Source organism: Apus apus, chromosome 9 (assembly GCF_020740795.1).
Source record: "Apus apus isolate bApuApu2 chromosome 9, bApuApu2.pri.cur, whole genome shotgun sequence".
NCBI classification, from domain to species: Eukaryota; Metazoa; Chordata; class Aves; order Apodiformes; family Apodidae; genus Apus; species Apus apus.
The window spans coordinates 12010688-12030435 of NC_067290.1; the positions used below are offsets into that span (position 1 = coordinate 12010688).

General features: G+C 36.6%; 1 protein-coding gene and 1 long non-coding RNA gene across 4 annotated transcripts in view; one reads left to right on the forward strand and one right to left on the reverse strand.

The window, feature by feature from the left end:
- The window catches only part of CACNA1D (calcium voltage-gated channel subunit alpha1 D), a 164386-nt gene that overhangs the window by 8624 nt on the left and 136014 nt on the right, over positions 1–19748 (reverse strand). For both annotated transcript variants that reach the window (XM_051627843.1, XM_051627844.1), the window contains exons 42-45: positions 14415–14545; positions 3191–3307; positions 1305–1672; positions 967–993 (exon numbers count right to left, since the gene is read on the reverse strand). In XM_051627843.1, the coding sequence (XP_051483803.1) occupies positions 967–993; positions 1305–1672; positions 3191–3307; positions 14415–14545 (643 nt within the window). The remainder of the gene's footprint in view (positions 1–966; positions 994–1304; positions 1673–3190; positions 3308–14414; positions 14546–19748) is intronic.
- The window catches only part of LOC127388381 (uncharacterized), a 49631-nt gene that overhangs the window by 282 nt on the left and 29601 nt on the right, over positions 1–19748 (forward strand). For both annotated transcript variants that reach the window (XR_007890365.1, XR_007890364.1), the window contains exon 2: positions 1971–2148. This is a non-coding gene — a long non-coding RNA (uncharacterized LOC127388381). The remainder of the gene's footprint in view (positions 1–1970; positions 2149–19748) is intronic.

The window sequence follows — 19748 nt, forward strand, 5'->3', positions numbered from 1 at the left end:
ACTTCACTATTTTATCTGTTTCTAAAAGATGACAAAATGATCTCCCGTTATTTCCTTATGGTACAATTAGGAAAATAATGAACATGAGGGTGTTCAGTGAAGTCAAATATATTTAAGACAGTTTTACAAAATAGAAATTTAGAGTATTTTGAAGAAACACAGCCTCTCTCAAGAAGTTTGCCAAATGGCTAAAATATTAAGGAGCCCTCATTGAGACAGTCCAACAAAAATCTGAAACAGATATGCAAATCTAGACACTAAAAAATAGCACTGAATGTACAGTTAGCAATGCATCCCAAATAACACAATGTATCTTATTTTTAAAAGTTGTCTTAGATAATATTCAGACACAACACCAGGCAAGATTTTGGAACCCCTATAAATGGAATTACAGAATCACAGAATATTAGTGGTTGGAAGGGACCTCCGAAGATCAAGTCCAAACCCCTTGCCAGAGCAGGACCAAAAAAACCCCACAACTAGGGAAGATCACTCAGAAAGGCATCCAGACAGATCTTGAAAGTCTCCAGAGAAGGAAACTCCACAACCTCTCTGGGGAGCCACTTCCAGTACTCTGTATTGTACACATTAATATTTATCAAAGTTAAACCCAGTATTTTTTTCAGTTTATGCAAGTAGATTTTAAAAAAGGGCTACCATCAGATGTGATCTTTTGTCTCTTGAAAACAACACAAACCTGCCTGGACTTTTAAAAGGACTTGAATAATTTTGAACTTTACCAGAAGTTTATCCTTTTAGAACAAGCAGTGGAAAATTTTACTTAGAAATCATCACTTAAGTTATTCAGCGTATGCATTGTCATCCAGTTAATTTTGAAAATTGTACTGTAGAAAATAAAAAAAAAAAAGAAGAGAAAGAAAAAGGAAAAGAAAAAGGAAGAGAGAGGAAAAGAAAAGGAAAACCTACTTTGTCCTCTTCAATTATGTCAGAAAAATATCAACTCACCTAATATATGTTTCATAGTAACGGGTTCTATCCAGGTAAGCCATGAAAATAAGGAGAAAGATATTTTAAAATCACGTAGGTTAGAGAAATTAGTTGGTGATTACAATGTCTGTGCTGTAACTAATACTTTAACTATAAAAAAACCTTACTATTTTCAAACCTTATTAAAGTTATATATGTTTCCCATACAGAAGAGCTATATTTTTAATGTTTCATACATCAGTAGACAACAGAAATAAAGTTAATATACAAATTAATTTCATGTAGCATATGTTTTCTTACTTTATATTCATGATATATACATTTATTTAAAAGCAAATACATATTTGTAAGTTTACCTCCTACTGTTTGGCCTTCTACGCTTCTCATGATCAGTTCTGGAGTGGGAATGGTAACCGTTTTCAGATCTACGCTCATGTTTTCCAAAATGTGTGTGTTTTCCATGAACATTTTTAGACATGTTGGCATTATTGAGATTGGCATTTGTTGAGTTTGGAACTTGCTTTCCTACTGAGTTGTGATTATGATGATTGTGGTATACAGAATTTCCTGCCTGAGAATACAAAGTTTTCTCAGTATCACTCGCAGATGGAATTGAAGGCCGCTGAACATGCAAGGGACGGTGTGTGGTGTTGATCTGTTGAAATGAATCTCGTCTGTCACTGCTAATGTGGTTTATGTGGTTGCCAAAGAGGGCACCATTCCTCTGTTTTAGGGGAAAAGAAAGAAAAAATTACATCAGATACCTGAACAGAACATATTTTTGACAGTGATAACTTACTTTACTCTCCTACATGCATTCAAAAGTAGCAGTTAAAATAATTTGTGATTTTTCTTTCTAATTTTATGATGCTTCAGGTGGAATCTCCTGAAGTGATAGCAATGTGATTGTGATAATGACAGTATTTGTATTTCAGAGTCAAACCGACATAATGCTCTGATCATTATTCTTTTCTCATGTAACTAAATGTGACATCCAGCTTTCTCCACATCTTATTACACAGGAGAAACCCAGATTCCCGTACATGAACATGCACCAGCTTCCTCAGAAAGGGACGTGTCTGCTTAATTTTTGAGAATGTTTCTGTGGAATTGCCTCCTATTCTCCCAGAGCATCAGTTTGCAACAGGCGTCACTCAGACAGGATGGAGTGCCATGCAACAGCTTGCAAGCATATCTCAAGTAGGTACCATTAAGCTTCAGTGCTCCCATTCTTTCCTTTTGCAGAGGAACAGGAAAGAGAAGTAACTCTTTATCAGCCCTGAGGAGTGTAATGGACGGTGAAAAAGAGAATGAAGTGCTAAGTTATGACTATGACATGCAGCTCTCTTTTACATCTGACCCAGATTATGTAGCCTCCCTGTCTAGCCAGGTGTGGGTCTTGGATGACAGCAGTCTGTCTTGAAGCTCAATCTAGGGAAGACAGGAGGTAATGATGGTTGGCAAAGAAAAGCATCTACTGATGGTAGCTGTGACACTGTCTCCAGTGCCACATCCTCCTTTTTTGCAAAGGACAATAGCAAGCTATGCAGCTCCTGACCCAACTCCTGCAGAAGCATGCTTTTATATCTGCTGCTTCTGAAATGCATGCAAAAAATTATGTTTTCTTGCTGTCTGACCAATGGTTTGCAGATCACTCCTGATTCTAATAACAAATTTACATGTTCACCATTAAATGGATTACCTATAGCATACAAGATGAAAACTGCTGGGTTTGTTTGGGTTTCATTATCGGTGGTTCTTGATATCCTTCATAGGAAATTGGAAATGGCATTTATATTTAATTGCCTTCTGTGTAATCCCAGGCACTGGTTTTAAAATATGCAGCTACATGTCTGTTGTAGTTTGGGTGCATAGAATTTCAGTCTCTTCTTCCTATCTACCACTTCAGAAGTCAAGACACTTCCAGTTCAACTTTGCCACTAACAATGTTTGAGATGGCAATGCTCATACCTTTTCTTAGGATTTACTTAAGAAAAAAATAAGAATTAATGAGAAAGATTTAGGGGTGGGAGAATCACCCTGCAGGAACTGCTCCCTAAATTTATGATGGGATGCAAGTGCCCTGGTCATGCTATGTTTATAGATTTATACAAAAACACACTTATTTATAAAATACGTATTTTGTTCTGGTTTGCAGGTATTATTATTCCATATTCAGGGATAAGCTCATTCTTTAATTGCATAAGACAAAACAATTCACGTAGCTGTGTTCTGACATTACTTTATAAACATCTTCCTCCTCCTCTGGATTGTTTTCCTCTGGCTCATCATCTTGCAAGTCACAGGATATAGCTCGGCGTATTTCAGGGCCAATATCATGAAGTGTCCTTAGTCCTGCCTAAATCAATGACAATATCATAATATATTAGGAATGCAAATGCTTTTTCATTCTTTAATTACAGGCGTGTAAATTGATTTTAAAGGACAGTTAACAAGTTTTGTATCCTGACATCCATGGAGGATTGATCCTACTATATGTCTCTTTACTGTTATTAATCAAAGGCTCATATTCCAGTACAATCCTGCTGAAGTGATCATGTCTATTATCATAGTGTAGGTCCTGACTAAAAGACCACTAATGTTTATGGAACCCTTTGGAAACAAAATTCATCTTGTAATAAAAGTGATCAGCAAGAACTATAATAAAAATGCATTTCAATGAGATGCATATTTAATGTTAAAAACATGTTTGCAGCCTGTGTCCACAAAGGAAATACAAGGAGATCTTTGCTATAGCAAGAGCAGTTTTAGCAGAGCTCAGATGAAAAAGAAAGCAGTGAAATCATTCCAGCTCATCTGCACTGTGATATGCAGATATTTGATATAAAGCTTTAGTTTAGGACAGAAAACCATCTAGGTGCAGTAGCATGGACCTCAGCATGTATCACTTCATAGTCCTCTCAAGCCTGCTACCACATGCAACCTTTAGGAAAAGGGATAATGCTGAAACTGCCAAGGAAAGACTTGCATGTCAGGGAGAAAACAGACATACTCAGGGCCAAGAACAGAGTACTTTTGTTTAGGCCTGCTTTACTTCAGAAAGAAAATATTTTTCCTGTTTGAAGTCTCATTGTCATGGTTGAGGCAAAAAATGCAATCTTGTTCTTGCAGCTGTTTTTATCACATCTTCAGGTTCAAAAGTAATATTTGTTTGTTTAGCCCTTTACTAACACTACACTTACCCTACTAATAGTCATGCACAGAACTTGGCTAAATATTATGATCTAAAAGCCTGCTTTATTAATTGTCTGCATTTTTTAATGCAGATGACAGCTGTCCCAGCCCATAAGATCTGTACTTCTGTGGCATGACATTGCATGTTGCTCTGGGGTAGCATGAAGATGTGCAGAGAATTTTGTGTGTTTTGCAGCTCCAGATGGGGCTGAAGGACCCTGGAGGGCACCAACTGTGGCTTGGTCCCATTCACACTGCCTTTTGCACACATCCCCTGGAGCACACCCCACCCTTGCAGTCAGGTTTCAGCTCAAAACAGAAATAGATGTCTTGCTGGGGAGAAAAATGGCATTTCTGCAGTGTGGGCAATGAAAGCCTGGAAAGGGATGAACCAAAAAGATATGCATCTAACGCTGTAGATTTACTATAGGCTCCTCTTCAGGTTTCACTCATGTAAGTATTTGACTTCCTGAAAACTGCACTTGACTAATCGTATTAGCCACATGTATTTGGCAATTATATTTCTTCCTCAGGGATGAACTTTGGGAGTTATGCTATAATTGAACAAGGCTCTAAAAATCATTTACTAGAGAGTTAATATACATTTAATGAATACACTGTGCTTTCTCCTGCTTCTTATGCTAAGCAAGGTCTTGACTTTTGTTATAATTTAGCTTTTGTTATAATTTTGTAAGGTGCTAAAGGAAAGGGAAATTAACCCTTTAAGGCACAGGTTTCAAAGCAGAAGACTAAAGGCTTCTATTAATTTAGCAGAGGCAAAGGCAGTACTTATTTAGCAGAGGATTACTACTGTATTTTCATTATCCAGTGATTAGTAAGAGCAGTCACTTTCATTTCACACTCAATACCTGCTTATTTTATAGCAAAGGAAGCAAAAAAGAACAAAACACCCCAAAGCTCTGATAACAATTTAACATAAAAAGAAACTGAACTTAGCATGAACATAACACAGGGCAAGAACTACATTACAAAAGGAAGCATGCAGAAAAATAGCTGAACAGACCTACACTATAGCAGTGAACATAAGAGACATGGTAGTCAAGTCTTGATTCCCCAGTGCTCTTCCTCTCCCCAGAGCCCATCTGCTAATGCTGAGGTTGAGTGCAGTGCTCTACAGCTGCACAAAAGCTCTGTGCTTTAGGTCAAACCCAGACTCCCTTCAAGCTAAGCCTTCCTGTGATCACAGCACTCTGACAGCAGTATTGAATAGTTTAAACCTGTCAAAAACTACTAGCTTGTATTCCTGTCTGCAGAATTGGGACAAAGCCCCAGAAATACATGCCTAAAAGCTGAGAAAAGCCATGTGTTTGGCAGCAGCATCTTCAATAGGGATTTAATTTTGGTTAAGCGTCCAAATGCCTCCTGGTTTACATCTTGGTGAATTACTCCTTCATTACAAGAGAAAGGAGGCAGCTTTCATAATCTCCTCTCTCTTCAGCAACACTCCTTTTCATGTAAAAGACCTCTCGTAAATGACACAGTCAACAGTGGAAGATTAAAACTGGGATCACCATATATAAAACTAGTTAAGCTAAACCAATCAGCTTTATTCACTCACATCCAATACAGAAGCCACATGTTCTACAAGCAACATCTGCCTGCAAAATTTAAACATTCTTCAGTTTATTTGCTCTAACAGAAATACCTACAACAATTTTGTGTACTCTGTCATTAAAATGACTACTCCCATGTACTGCCTCATTTACCTGGTGTAATCTAAAAGTATTCTAAGAACAATTTTTATGACAGGAAAGTACCACATAGTGAGACAAAGTCTCACACTGAACTCTTACTCATAAACAATCCTCCATTAGATCAGTCAGCTACCACTGAAGTGGGGCTGATGAAAAAATGAAGAAATTGGTACTTCTATGTCAGTAGGAAAATCTCTCATATGAACTAAATTTAATGCCTTCTGTGAGGATCATAGAGGTAGCATGTTCTGATAAAACATTTGACTTTACCTTGAAGCACTTCAGAAACAAATCAAAGATCTCTTAAAAGAACACAGAAATCAAACCAAGCTTCCCCACATTTCCCCATGAGTTTACAGGGAAGAAGGGCCCTTCTGATACACACTCTCTATATAACATTTTAGTCTGCCCAGCAAGAACCTTATAGTGCACAGGAAGGCAATGGGAGTATATGTTGTCTTCCATTTGTGAGGTTCTAAAAACTGCTATATTAAATTTGAGATATTTTTTTCTCTTACAAAAAAAAAAACCTGAGTAGATGGGAATTTTCAAAAAGAGCCTGGATAGAAATTTGCCTACCTTTGCTAGAGATGTGTTTGTTTATTTTTCGCTATGACTGCTTAAGTTCTTAGGAGGCAATTATTTCCCCAGGTAGAACATTAAAACCTTTTGTTGTCAATACATATAATGATTCAAGACTAGCCACATTCCTGAACCATCATGCTATAATGACCTTTAAAAATAAATAAATAAAAAAATTAATATTATATGGAACTTGCTTCCTCAAAGTCTGTGAGCATGGTTTATCAGAGCTGAAGAAGAAAGGAAATCACAGCTAAATCCTGTTTACTTTCCCCAAATGGAACGATTAGACACTAAAGACCTATAAAAGAACTTCTGTAACATTCCCTTTGGTTGGTAAGGAATGCGGTAAGGGTCACACTCTCTCCAGTCTCCCTTATATCCTTACTTTTAATGGCAGATTCTTAATTCCTAAAGACTTTCTTGTGTCCAGAGAATTCCCACATTCTATTAAAGGAAGCTTCGATTATTTTATGCCATTTCCACAGTAAAAGCCACCTTTACATTTTTCCCCTCAATAAGTGGAAATGTGAATAATAAATACTGATTTCCTTTTTTGAGGACCAAAATAAAATTCACATGATTTCAAGCAAGAGGTCAGTTCTGCCATCATATATACATTTAATTTCCAACTCAGCTCACCAGGCTGAAAACCTGCCTGGCTCACCAGTCTGTTAAATCAGTCTGGTGGGTCACATTTCTACAAAAATGTGTTTAATACTCCCAGCATGTTGCAGAACACAAAATTGCTCCCTTCTGTCTCTAACTTTCCAATGGAGTATTATTATTTGCTCTACAAAATGGTGTTTGTCTATTGTGCCTGTAGCTGGAAAGAAAACCTATTTTATTCTCTTATGGGTATTAATATTTATGTGCATTTACCCTAAACCTTTTAGCAAATTTTGTTTTCATTGGAAGATGAAAGAGTCTAACAGAATAGATAAAACTTGCAAGAGGCAGGTCTAGGCACCAGTTCTACAGGGATAACACTGATCAAACCTGTATAATTGAATTATTTATGCTGTTGTGCAAGAGGACATCTGTTCTTTCTACTCAGGTTTTTCTATTTCGTTATTTCTTTGAATTACAGGAAGAAGAGATGAATGCTACTGGGTTTGATTTCCTCTAATTCTATCCTAGAGATTTCACTAGAAGTTTGCAAAATAAGTTGTTTCTTATTCAGACACTTTCCTCCAAAATGTAATTTTTGAGGCTTTCCTTGCTTAATTTTTTCCTTGTAGGCATGAGAAAGATGAGACATATTAGTCCCATCCTTAGTTAGCAAACCACTGACACAGAGCGCCCTGAACAACATCATTGCATAATAAACCCAAGCATGTCTTTAAATAGGCTTTCCTGTAAACGCACAAGATGACTTCCAGCTAACATGGTAATTCTGTGCAGCTGTGCTTTATGAGGCATAATAGCACCTGCAATGTTTTCAAGATGGCACAAGACACTAATACACCAGTGCTGTGTCCTAAATAGCATCTCAAGAGACAATTAATGATGCCCCTGTCTCTGACACAGCATTGAGATGACACAAATGGACTTTCAAATGCTGAAATAATAGAGCTGTAGGAGTGCCTCAGTGAGAAAAAATGTTGTATGACTAATAGTTATATTTTTTAATTGGTCATTTACAGAGAGAGAAGCTTAAAGATTCTTGAAAAGCATCTAATACCAAAACATCAAAACATTTAAAAGTTAAATCAAACATTAAAACATTAAACAGTTACACATTTTTAAAAGACAACTTTTAACAAAAAACAAATAGATTTAAAATCAATTTTCCACATCTATAGTATGCATAAAACAGTAGCATCATTTTGGATCTATGTCTTATATAAAGGAATTTGTGTATAATGCAGGACTCCAGAGTAATGATTTCTAGAAAAACATTTAACTTCTTATAAATATTGGAACTACTAAAAGATATTTTTCTCTATATCTAAACTCAACCAACATCCACTTTGAGGCATGGTGCAACCTACATATAGATGCAGTTTAAGCTTAAAAACTGCAAGTACAATATCCTTATTTAACTAATAAGAATCACTATCACCTAGTCACATAAAATACACAACCCTCCCTCTTTTGAAGCATCTTACAGTGATACCAAGAAATGGAAAAGACATTTGTAAGTTCTGCTTTATGGATTTTAGAATGATGGATATTTAAGTATATTGCTGTATAAACTCACTGGATCTGAATTAAAGCATAAACATGAATTTTAAATACTTAGGTTTCAGAGCTTCAGAATACTGAAAGCTTCTGACTCTGAAAATCTTCATATAAACCATTAAATTTGTAGATATTTAGTGTGTTTTTACCACCTGCTTATTTTATAGCAAAGGAAACAAAAAAAGAACAAAACACCCCAAAGCTCTGATAACAATTTAACATAAAAAGAAACTGAACTTAGTATTACCATAACACAGTGCAAGAACTACATTACAAAAGGAAGCATGCAGAAAAATAGCTGAATAGACCTACACTATAGCAGTGAACATAAGAGACATGGTAGTCAAGTCTTGATTCCCCAGTGCTCTTCCTCTCCCCAGAGCCCATCTGCTAACGCTGAGGCTGAGTGCACTGCTCTACAGCTGCACAAAAGCTCTGTGCTTTAGGTCAAACCCAGACTCCCTTCAAGCTAAACCTTCCTGTGATCACAACATGAACATGGAAACACAATTAAATTGAACCTGAGCAACATATTAACCCCTCTGCTGAAGCCTACTAGTGATTTTCTCTTCTACTGTTTACTGCAGGGTTGATATAAAATTTGCAGAGAGAAAAAAGAGTAATGACTTTAATCTGAAATACATTCTCAAAATCAAGTTCAGCTCAATAAATCAGTGCTTTTGGGAACTTGTGATATGAAAGGGAAATATCCTTTAACTTTTATTTGTATATATTAACAAGGAGGATTATGTGCAAATAAATGTAAAATATAGATGCGAATGTTACATAGTTAGCAGAATTTTCACCCAGGAAAAATAGGGTAGAATTAATTCATTCACTCTGAGCACTAGGTGAAAGTAATTAAACTTGTTCAAGCTTCATTTAACATTTATTTTACAAGCAACGTGACTACTTTTTGGCTCAATACAAATTTCCACCACTACAAAAAGACATCTCCTAAACTACTGCTACAAATACAATTTTGTTCTGATTTTCCCCAGAACTATGTTTTCATGGCTTAAGTATCAGTCAATACCATAAGAAAGACACTGTGAACAGTGGAGCTCTAAGGATTTTTGTCTCATGTCCTAGGAGCGTATGTAACACAAAAATGACTGTAGATAGCTAACATGAACCAGTGACCTGTCATTTCAGAACCACTTGCTCTTCTTGCCTTTATAAGGAATAAAAATCCTTGGTCTGCAGCAGACAAATCGTTATTATTCTAGTGAAGATTATTATTTCGTTTCTGAAGGGTTTTTTTTTGTGCCAATATGCAAGTTTAAACAAACTGATGTTGGTTATAATTACAAGTGTCCTTTTCTGACTGAAGTGGAATTTGAAACTTCACAGCAAAAAGACTTTACTTAATGGCCTGAGCAGATAATCTCCTGAGACCCACTTCACTTTCTGGAGTTCTTTTGTGTTTCTGATTTTATGTCCCCAAACAGCTGCCTGTGTAAGGCTAACGGCAAATGCTGCATCCTTGAGGAAAAACTGAGCAATATAGAATTATTTATCAAATTCATGATCAAGTATCACTACCTTACAGAGAGGGGCATTCAAGTAGGCTAGAGAGAAACAGAACAGGAAAAAAAAAAATAATCTTCACAACAGGTGTTTTTAAAGCTGTGTGACTTTTCCCATTAGAGAATTCAACATCAATTTCAATGTATTCAGTCTTGTGAAATATTTGGCACTGATCAAGATCTGCTATAACATCCTCTTAGAAGATTCAAAAGGACAAGGCACTGCAAGAAAAGTGCAGCTCATTTCAAAGTGAAAGTGGAGTCAAATGCAATTCCTTTAAAGAATTGCTTTGTTTTTGTTGGCAGAAAGGCAGTGTAACTCCCCATTACTCTTAGAATCTTGGAGGGGAAAAAATGCCCTTTAGTTTCTCATTGTCTGTTTCTTGATGCTTTAGATCTCGTGATATCTTTTACATCAGAGAAGCAGCAGCCAAGAGGATTCCCTTAGTGTGATTCCCTATTTATGCATACTTTTATCACTAGTCAGATACATAAATACGACCAGGGCTAGCTACCCAAAAAACCAAACCCACCCCTTTCCCCCAAAGTACCACTGAGAACATGAGGAATTCAGGAAGGCAAAGGAGTAATCTATGTTAAAAAATAATTAAAACACAGAACAGGCTTTGTCACAAGGAGCATATACCCTTTCTCACAAAGTGGGTGTTTATGCCCTGAAGTCAGGAAAGAGGGACATGACCAACTAGAGCAATCAGCAGAATTATAAATCTGTAACTCACCTCTTGCTTCATTCAAGGGTTAGGGATAGATTGTAAAGTTTGATAACATGTTGTTTTCTCCTTTTCTTGCTGGAGAAAGGAGATAAGGAAGGACAGGCTAGATAATGCAGCAATTGCAGGGTTTATGAGATCCTTGGGGAGCATGTTCTTAACTGATTAACTAGTGCTGCAGATAATTCCAAGCATTCCAAGAGAAAGTTACAGATGTCAGCAAAAGTACAAGAACATTTATTTCTCATACAGCTTTTGACATAAACTGGAACAGGTGACATTGCTTTTCCTCTGCTGGTTTGCTTAAGGATTTTTCAACCTGTCAACTGATCTGCAATTGGGTGAGATGTTGACAAGAATATGAAAATACAGTTGGTCTTGTTCTTTACAAATAGATGAATGGGATGGCTGGAAAACCTTTTCTTACTGTAGTCTGATAAAAGTATTTTCCTCATCTTATTTAAAGCTTTCAGTAAACCATTTCTAGCTTAGGAAGGTTCTGAATGACAGAGCTTGAAAAACCAGACAGCCCACCTTCTGCTGCTCTCATGTCTTCCAGCAGTCAGAAAGCAGAAGCTGTTTTCAGTGGTGTTATCACGCCTAGTAGACACTGTGAAATCTTCTTTAGTTTCTTTAAACTAGGTAAGAGCTCCTGCTGAAGTCATGTCCCTGCCCTGGTTACAAGAAGTTTCTAATTTCAAAAAGAAAGTTCTCAAAACAACAAAAAGGTAAATACAGCCAAGCAAAGAGGTCCCACATTTACTGGCAGATTCCAGTGGCAGGAACTCAGGTGTAGCTGAGGATATTTTTCCCCTTCAGAAAGGAAGGAAGGTTGACTAATTTAGTACTTTTTTTTGTTTACAATCTGTAAACTTAGTAAGCAAAGTCAGGTGCTGCAGTACTGCCTGCACAGTTTGTATGTGGGGATGTATAAAACCCAATTCATCTGGATTAACTGGATAATAAAGATATAAGTCCACTGTGATTGCTATATGGAGTTCCTTCAGTATTTACAATGAAAGTGTGTCATATATTGACATGAATCATCACAATTTCCCTAACTGGATGAGAGAGTGATATTGCATCTTTCTGCTTTTCTCAGCATATTGTTTATCAGAGAGATATGCAAACATTCTTTTACTTAAAGTACTTGAGAAAATAAATGGAAAATCAGCTATTAGCTCTCTAAGAATTAAGGAACATCTTCACAGTTACCAGCCTTTCACGGATCATTCAACACAATTTCTGCAGTTGAAAAACAAGTTTGATAGGATACTTATAAATTATGCTGCCAAAAATAGTTAAGAACATAAGTTTTTTTAAACTAATATTAAAGTTTTCTAAACATTTTAGATTTAGCCAAAGCAAGTCTGGAATGAAGAGGCTGAAAATTGAGAGACATTACATTTTTATACATTATAAGGCCAAAAGGATGTTCTGAGATCATTTATATTAACTTTCCCATAACACATCCTACAGAACTGTTCTGGGGGGCATTGAGCAGAAGTAACCAATTCCTTGCTGAAGTAGAAATCTCTTCTAGAAAGATACCCAGGTCTGTTTTAAGGCTGTGTCCTCATATGATTAATTACTCTAAAAAAGGTGGCAATTTGACTTTGAATTTGACTTGCTGTAGCTTCCAGTATTGAATTATATTATTCCTTTATATGGGACTGAAACCCCATAAGTCTGGGCTTTTTCTCAACCATAGATTTCAGGTTTCTTTGAAATGGCATTTCCTCATTTATTTGGTAAATCAAATTGAGTTACTACTCATTTGTTAGAAAGACAAAAGTAGAAGGGAGGAAAATGTATAGAAAGAAACAACCTTGCCATCTACCAGCATGGCTCATTTTATTACCACAGGAGCATTTTATTAATTGGCAAACAACTAAGTGCCATGCCTCAAATCCCATTAGCCTTTGTAGATTCCTAGCAGAAGTTCATGGTAATTTTTTTTAGCTGTTCTGAATTGAAAAATATTTGTCTAAAGACGGAGGAAGAGCTAATTCTTTCCGTTTTAACTTGCCCTACATCTTTGTTATAGAATAGGAAGCACAATCTGATGACAAACAAGAGAGCACACTCACATTGGCAAACTGGGATTCTCCATTGTTATTTGTGCGACTTCAAAGGCACAAAAGTGGAAGACTGTAGTGCTGTGGCTGAAAACTAACTCTGAGCTCCTTTTGTTCAAATGCTTCTGCAATGAAGTCTGCAAAGTCCTTCCTAAAAATCAGGTACCTTTCACTTCCCTCTCAACTGTTTCCAGTCTTTTTATCTCTTCCATTCCCTATAATTTTCTCCCATGCTATGCAAATATAGGTCATACTGTCCTGGCAAGCCACGTGCTCACACATCTGTAGCAAGAACCATGATGAATCTTTCTTTGCCTGTTGCATCTCATGCTTATCATGATTTGGAATAGAATGTGTGTCAGAGCTGCCAGCAGACATTCTTAGGAAACAGGAATTAAACACATTACCCACTTAAGACAGCAAAGACCTTTTTGCTAAATCAAGGTACAAACCTTTTCTTTAATACAGAAATCAGTACCTGAATCAGGCTAACACATTTCTCCCCATTGAGAAAGGGATTTTCACAACATATTCCTAAATTTTGGCATCAGATGAAAAAGCTACCAGAAACATTAAATATCTTCATAGTTTGTAGGAATCTACTCAGCATTAGCTGAAATTCAGAAAGTCCCGATCCAATAAAAATGGTGCAGGGTATGATGTCTGGAATTATTTGAGGAGAGCCTTCCATTTGCCTCTTTCAATGTTCATAATACAAAGAGACAGAAGTTTTCAGAATACACTCTTAGATCACATGTACTCTGTGGACTTGCTGCAGGCCCTTCGAGAGACAGATGGTCACATCTATTGTCCTGGTTTTCATTTGACAGCTTGTTTTAAGGAACAGACAGAAGTATATGACATGAATGTAGCATGCTAATATTACTTCCTATGAAATAAACTGATGAATGTGAAGTTGAAAATTTACAAATATTAACAAATACTGAAAGGAAAGTATTTAACCAGTAATCACAAGTGGAAAAGAAATGGAACAACAAGAATTAAGAAGAAAAATGCTACTATATAAAAACTTCTTTACTATAAACGTAATAATATTAGGAAGTTTTCTGAGAACTGGCTTATTGCATTCTAGGAAGACAAGAAATTAGTTAAAGCAAAAAATTAAAGCAAAACAAAGAACACAAAAGATAGCTCAGAACTTCACGTATCTGTTCTTTTCAGCATCAGCTTTAAATTGTGATGTACCAACTGGACTTACAAAGAAGTTTTATAACCATTGCTACTGCTTGAGCAATCCACAGAGAATAATTTTTTGCACTTACCTTGTTATAGGCAGAACAGCAGGGTTATGTTTTACTTTTCTGATGAATAAGGGCCAAAAGCGTCCCAGCTAAATAAAATCCTTGCAGCACTGCACAATCAATATTCATCTACCTGCTATTTCAAGTAAGCTCACAAAATGGTTAGTTAAGAATGTAAAAACAAAATCACCTGCAGAGCAATCGTGGTATTCTTCGCAGGATATTTCCCCACCAGTCCTTGTTCTTTGCGTTTCTTGAATTTCCTAAAGTAGTCCTGTATCAGGAAGGTGGCATAGAACTTCCCCACGGTTACCTCATCATCTAAACGAACAGACCAGACAGATCTCTCCCAGGTCAGCACATTTATCAATAGCCTGTACACTCGTATCGGATTTGGGGGGAACAATGTGATGGGTACAATAGGTACTACGCTTTCAGCTTACAACAATGGAACCTGTAACTAGCTTAAAAGCAATGTTTTAGCAAGCAGTTTAGGCTCAGTCAGTTAAGTGAACGCATCCTTAACACAGAAGAAAATACAATACTTTACCAAGTCTCATGTACTTCTAAAGTCAGTTTGTATAAGTTTCTAACAAAATCATAAACATGTTTGTATATGCATAGAAGCTGAAAGACTGGCTTTAGTTACTTGAAATGGATTAAAATGAAAATCTACTATGTCTTACGTACAAATATGTTCATAAGAGTGACTCTAAAAGAAAAAGGTCCCATTTACAATGTCTTTTTTTTTTCCAGTGCTGAACCATATTTGCTTAGTGAATGTATCAATTTAACGTTGTTCTGATTGCAAAGGGACTTAGATATCCTTACAGCCTGCTTTGCTGTGTACAATTTTTAATTAGCATCATACACTCACTGTAATAGCTGAGCATCTTCCAGTTTGACTTTTGTGTCCTTTATTTATATTTTTATGTCCCAGATGCTCATGTTGGGCTGTGTCTTCTGCTATATTATTGTCACCCAATAAGACATATTGTAGAATCTGAGGAAATTCCACCGAGGTTACAATTTCACATATTTTCTATGAGGCTCTTGTTTAAGTGAAGATGTGGTCCTTAGCCACCTGCTAGATAAGTCATCATGAAAATAGTAATCACAAAACAACATGGTGCTCTGCAATGCTGATAGAAATGAAAATAACTTCCATCAGTTAACTTAGTGCAATTCAAAGAATATGCAAGCAGCAAATGCAGTAAAATCTAGCATTTTTAGAGAGTCACTGTTGTGAACAAAATCCAAATTTCCAAGTTTTCAAAGTCAGGTACCTTATGAAGATACCAATGTCACCTGGTTCACAGCATACTAAGTGTATGTGCTTGCTTTCTGAGATCCATTGAATCATTCAGCTGTGCAAGTTTATTCTCTTGAGGAGCGACGCTTGCCAGAAAACTAGAAAAAGTTTTCTCTTCAAAAACATTGCTTTTGTTTTCACATACTTTTTTCCCCTAGAGTTGTTCTGGCATGAAGTTTGCTATTTCCCTCTCTGCTGTGTTGCCTAATCTCTTGATTTTTTCAGTTTCTTGAAATAGCTATTTGCAACATGGTTGCTAGTTGGCTATTGCCATACTTAAAGGAAGGCTGGCGTGTTTCAGGTGTCAAAGTTCTCTCCATTGTTAGGGCCCACATCTTGATGGGCAGTAAGTTCCCATTGTTCCAGTTGCCCTTGCTGGGACAGACAAGTACTAAATGTCCCTCAGAATCTGTGTTACTATTTACAGTTGTGACCTGACTAAACATAAACGTGTCTGTACCCAGACACATTTAACACACTTTTGCTAGAAAGTGTGAATTTTTATTTTTTAGTTTTGTGCCATTTGTATTCGTCATATTTTCTCTCTCTAATGGAGCTTTAGGATAGACTTGAGTTTGGTTTTTCATTTTGTTTTGTGGTTGTTTTTTTTATACATATAAACACATTCAGTTCAGCAAGCCTTCTAATTGATTGTGAAGCAAATTCTCTGATCCATTGTCATATACCATGTCATACATTAACATTTGATTAAAGCAGAGTCTTCTTGTCTTTCATTTCAGCAATAGTATGTCCCAATGTATCTCACTAATGATAGTATTTTTAATAGTATTTTTACCTGTATTATGACAGTGCCTGCTAATTTATGTTTAATTAACTTTCCTCTTTTTGTGACTTGCCCTCACATCAATAAAAAGGGTGGAGAAATCCAATTCACGTACAATACCGTTTAAACTCTTTTTTACCTCTGTGACAAAATGTCTCAAAATGAACCCTCCACCATTCAAAATAAGCTCCTCTCATTGTAATATCTGAAATGGGCTGTATGCGTGTGAGAAAGTATGACAGGCTTGAACTTCAGTAACAATGCACTAGGGATGCATTCTCCCAGCATTTTATTTGTCTTTAAATGTATCAATGCAAAAATAATTATAATAATTAGTTTAAAATACCTTGGTTGGGAGACCAGTCTGTTTCAGGAAATATCCTGGCACATTTAAGAGCCTGCTCTGCCAAATACTGACATCTCTTCAAAGGTCCAAGTACCCCCAGTTCCTGCTAGGAAATAGGAGGAACTCTCCACAGCTCACAAGAAAAGCTCACTAGTCTACAGATTCAGTCTCAGCAGGTAAAAGCTTTTTCATTGACTCAAAAAATCTGATTCCTAAACTTTTTTTGAACATTTGCTTTGATGTTCATCTGTAATTTCCCATGGCAGCTCCTCAGGACACTAATGGTCTTTTGTATTAGAAAGAGATCTCTTGGAAAGCATCTAAACTAAACTTGCTTTCCTTCGTTTAGCTGAATCTATTGGTCTGCAATGTAGCCTTGGTCACAGTGCCTTTCCCCATCCTTTATACTATTTTGTTTCAAGTATTTGAACAGAACTTTCAAGGACGTGATATAGCAAATGGCTCCTAGAAAGAACAAGAACATAGAAGTGACAGATTTGATAGGACATATACTACTATGGGTTGCACTTAGAGCATGTCTCAAGTCAGGCTAGGATGTAGCACAACTACTGAGTGTACCTGAGATGACACCATCTGCAAAGTCTCAGTATGCAGAAGTGAGTGGCCTTTATTGGTCGCTCTGAACATGCACGAACATTTTCCAAACATATTGGATGGACACATTACCAGTTTTTAAAAAGTGTGCATACCAAAGTCTGTGTGTACTTCACAGGCACAGTCAGTTGTACTGCAGACACGTGCACACAAGAACTGAAGCCTGGCCAAGGGGAGCCATCCTTGACATAGTTTTTTCAGTAATGTACATAGAGCCAGATATGGACAGGTATAGGGAGGCAGCTAAGCATAACTGACCACAGAATAGACAAATCTGTAACTGCAATTAGTGGCAGCAAAAGAAACTGTTTCAGCAGGAAGTTTTTGGAAGAGGACAAAAAGTATTAGGCAGGATTAATAGGGCTTGCAGGTGAATACTGGGGAGTTTAGAAAATGTAGGTGAATCTTTATTGAGTTGTACTTCTCTTACTCTCTAGTCTCCTAAGAATATTAACTCATTCATACATTCAGCCATTGGACTAACATTCTGTGTTTTTGCAAAGCAGTTCCATTTCTCTGCACTGAAAATGTGTTGCTGTTAACAGTTTAAGTTGTAATTAGTTAATTAAGCAATACAAATAATTAACTAACTACATATTATAATTTCTAGTGCATCTACTTATAATTCAGGAAAAAATGTTATACTGATTAATTTCATTCTGCTCTGCAAAAAATTGTTCTGCTTGTGTTCTGGAGGCAGGGTCATGCAGTCAGTAATACTAGCAAAGGCAGAACAGGAGAAAAATATAAACCACTCAGTGCTTTTAAGCACAAGTGATTTTAACATATAAAATGTGGATGCTTTGTTGATCTACATTGAATAGAATTTTCTGTCCCCTAGCAAATTGTTATTATCAGCTGTCACTAGTGTTATTGTCCTATACAATTTTCTATTGAATATTAAGCACCAACAGTAAGTAATTTCTTCTGTATATGAAGCTATTTTACACTCGTATGGCATATGAATGTAAAATAGCTGTATTCCTTGTTTTGCTACGTGGGCCACAGTATTTTCAATTTTCAGGTAAGACATAACAAGGCCTGCAAAGAAACAAGCCAAACTGAAATTAAAAAAATATATATGCAACATACAACTTAAGGACTTCCCAACATGTTCTTATTTATACTGGGTTGTAGAAGCCACACTGTTTCCTATCCATTGAGCAGTGATCCAGGTTTTCAGCCTTCTACCTACACTGAAGAGCTAAAGTTGCAGAATAAATATTAGCATGAATTTTAGTATAGCTGAAAATAAATATAGAGCTTATATTCAGCAATGAAATGAAGCTGAAGTTAACAGTGTGTTACTATGTAAGATTAGTTCTAGGAATGTAATCTTTACAGATTCTTTGTCAGATTGATTTAGGCAGGCACAGCTCGCTATTCTGAAGCATGCATCTCTATTTCAATAAAAAAATGTAGGGGAATAAAGTTGGCAAGAGGCAACACTAATTCCATGCCACCACCCTAAAACAGAATTGCTTCAGAATATTCGGGAAGACTCATAGTTGAAAGGAACAGAGGCTGCAGAAAAAGCTCAAGCACATAGTTACAACAATAACAAAGCAGTTCATCTATGCCATGCAAGCACTTAGGTGTAAGGCTAAAAACAAGAGTAGAGCACAAAAAGTTGTTTTAAATGTGCAGTATCAGTTCCCATTCAGATAGTCAAATTTGCTAGAGTTTTGCCTTCATTCCCACTATCATCTGGCAGCCACTACACCAATAGCAAGTGGCTCCCTCCAGCGACAAAGCTAATGCTGCTTCTGGGGTCATGCTGAACAGCAGTGCAGCCAGCATGCTCCTCCTCCCCCAGAGACTGAGAGTATCACCTTCAGAAAGGGATCAGCCTCCACCACCACCGGGCCTGGGATCTTGAGTCTGCTTCCAAACCTGAGTGTGATCAGTCTTGAAAGCTGCAGTAACACTATAAAAGTACAATTAACTACAAGAAATACCAGATGATTACAATGGACCTCGGTATTGGATGTCTAGATAAATACATCCTGGGTGTGGGCAACAGCCCAACAGATCCTGCACCTTTAAAACTTGAAAAAGCAAGTAAAAAACAGTCACCTAAACCTACACTACAGCATATTAATAAAAATGTATATATTGAAAAAGGCTAAATATATATATATCAGAATATATATATTTAAAGAGAGAGAGATAAGAAATATCTGACATGTCATTTCATGGCACTTAGGAACAATTATTACACGTGCCTTGATCTCACAAATGTATTGGTGTCGTTAGAATTTAGGGATCTCTTTACATGGGCCGTATCCGTATCTCATGTGAACCATTTCCATTATCTGTTGACTATGAAACTGCTCTGGTTTAAACTTGTGTAACTGAGATAATTTAACTTCTTGCTTTATTAATTTAGGGGAAAAAAATTGAGATGGCAATTGGTTTTTTTTGTTTTCTCCCAGAAGTATTCAACATATACAGTGAAATAAGCTAT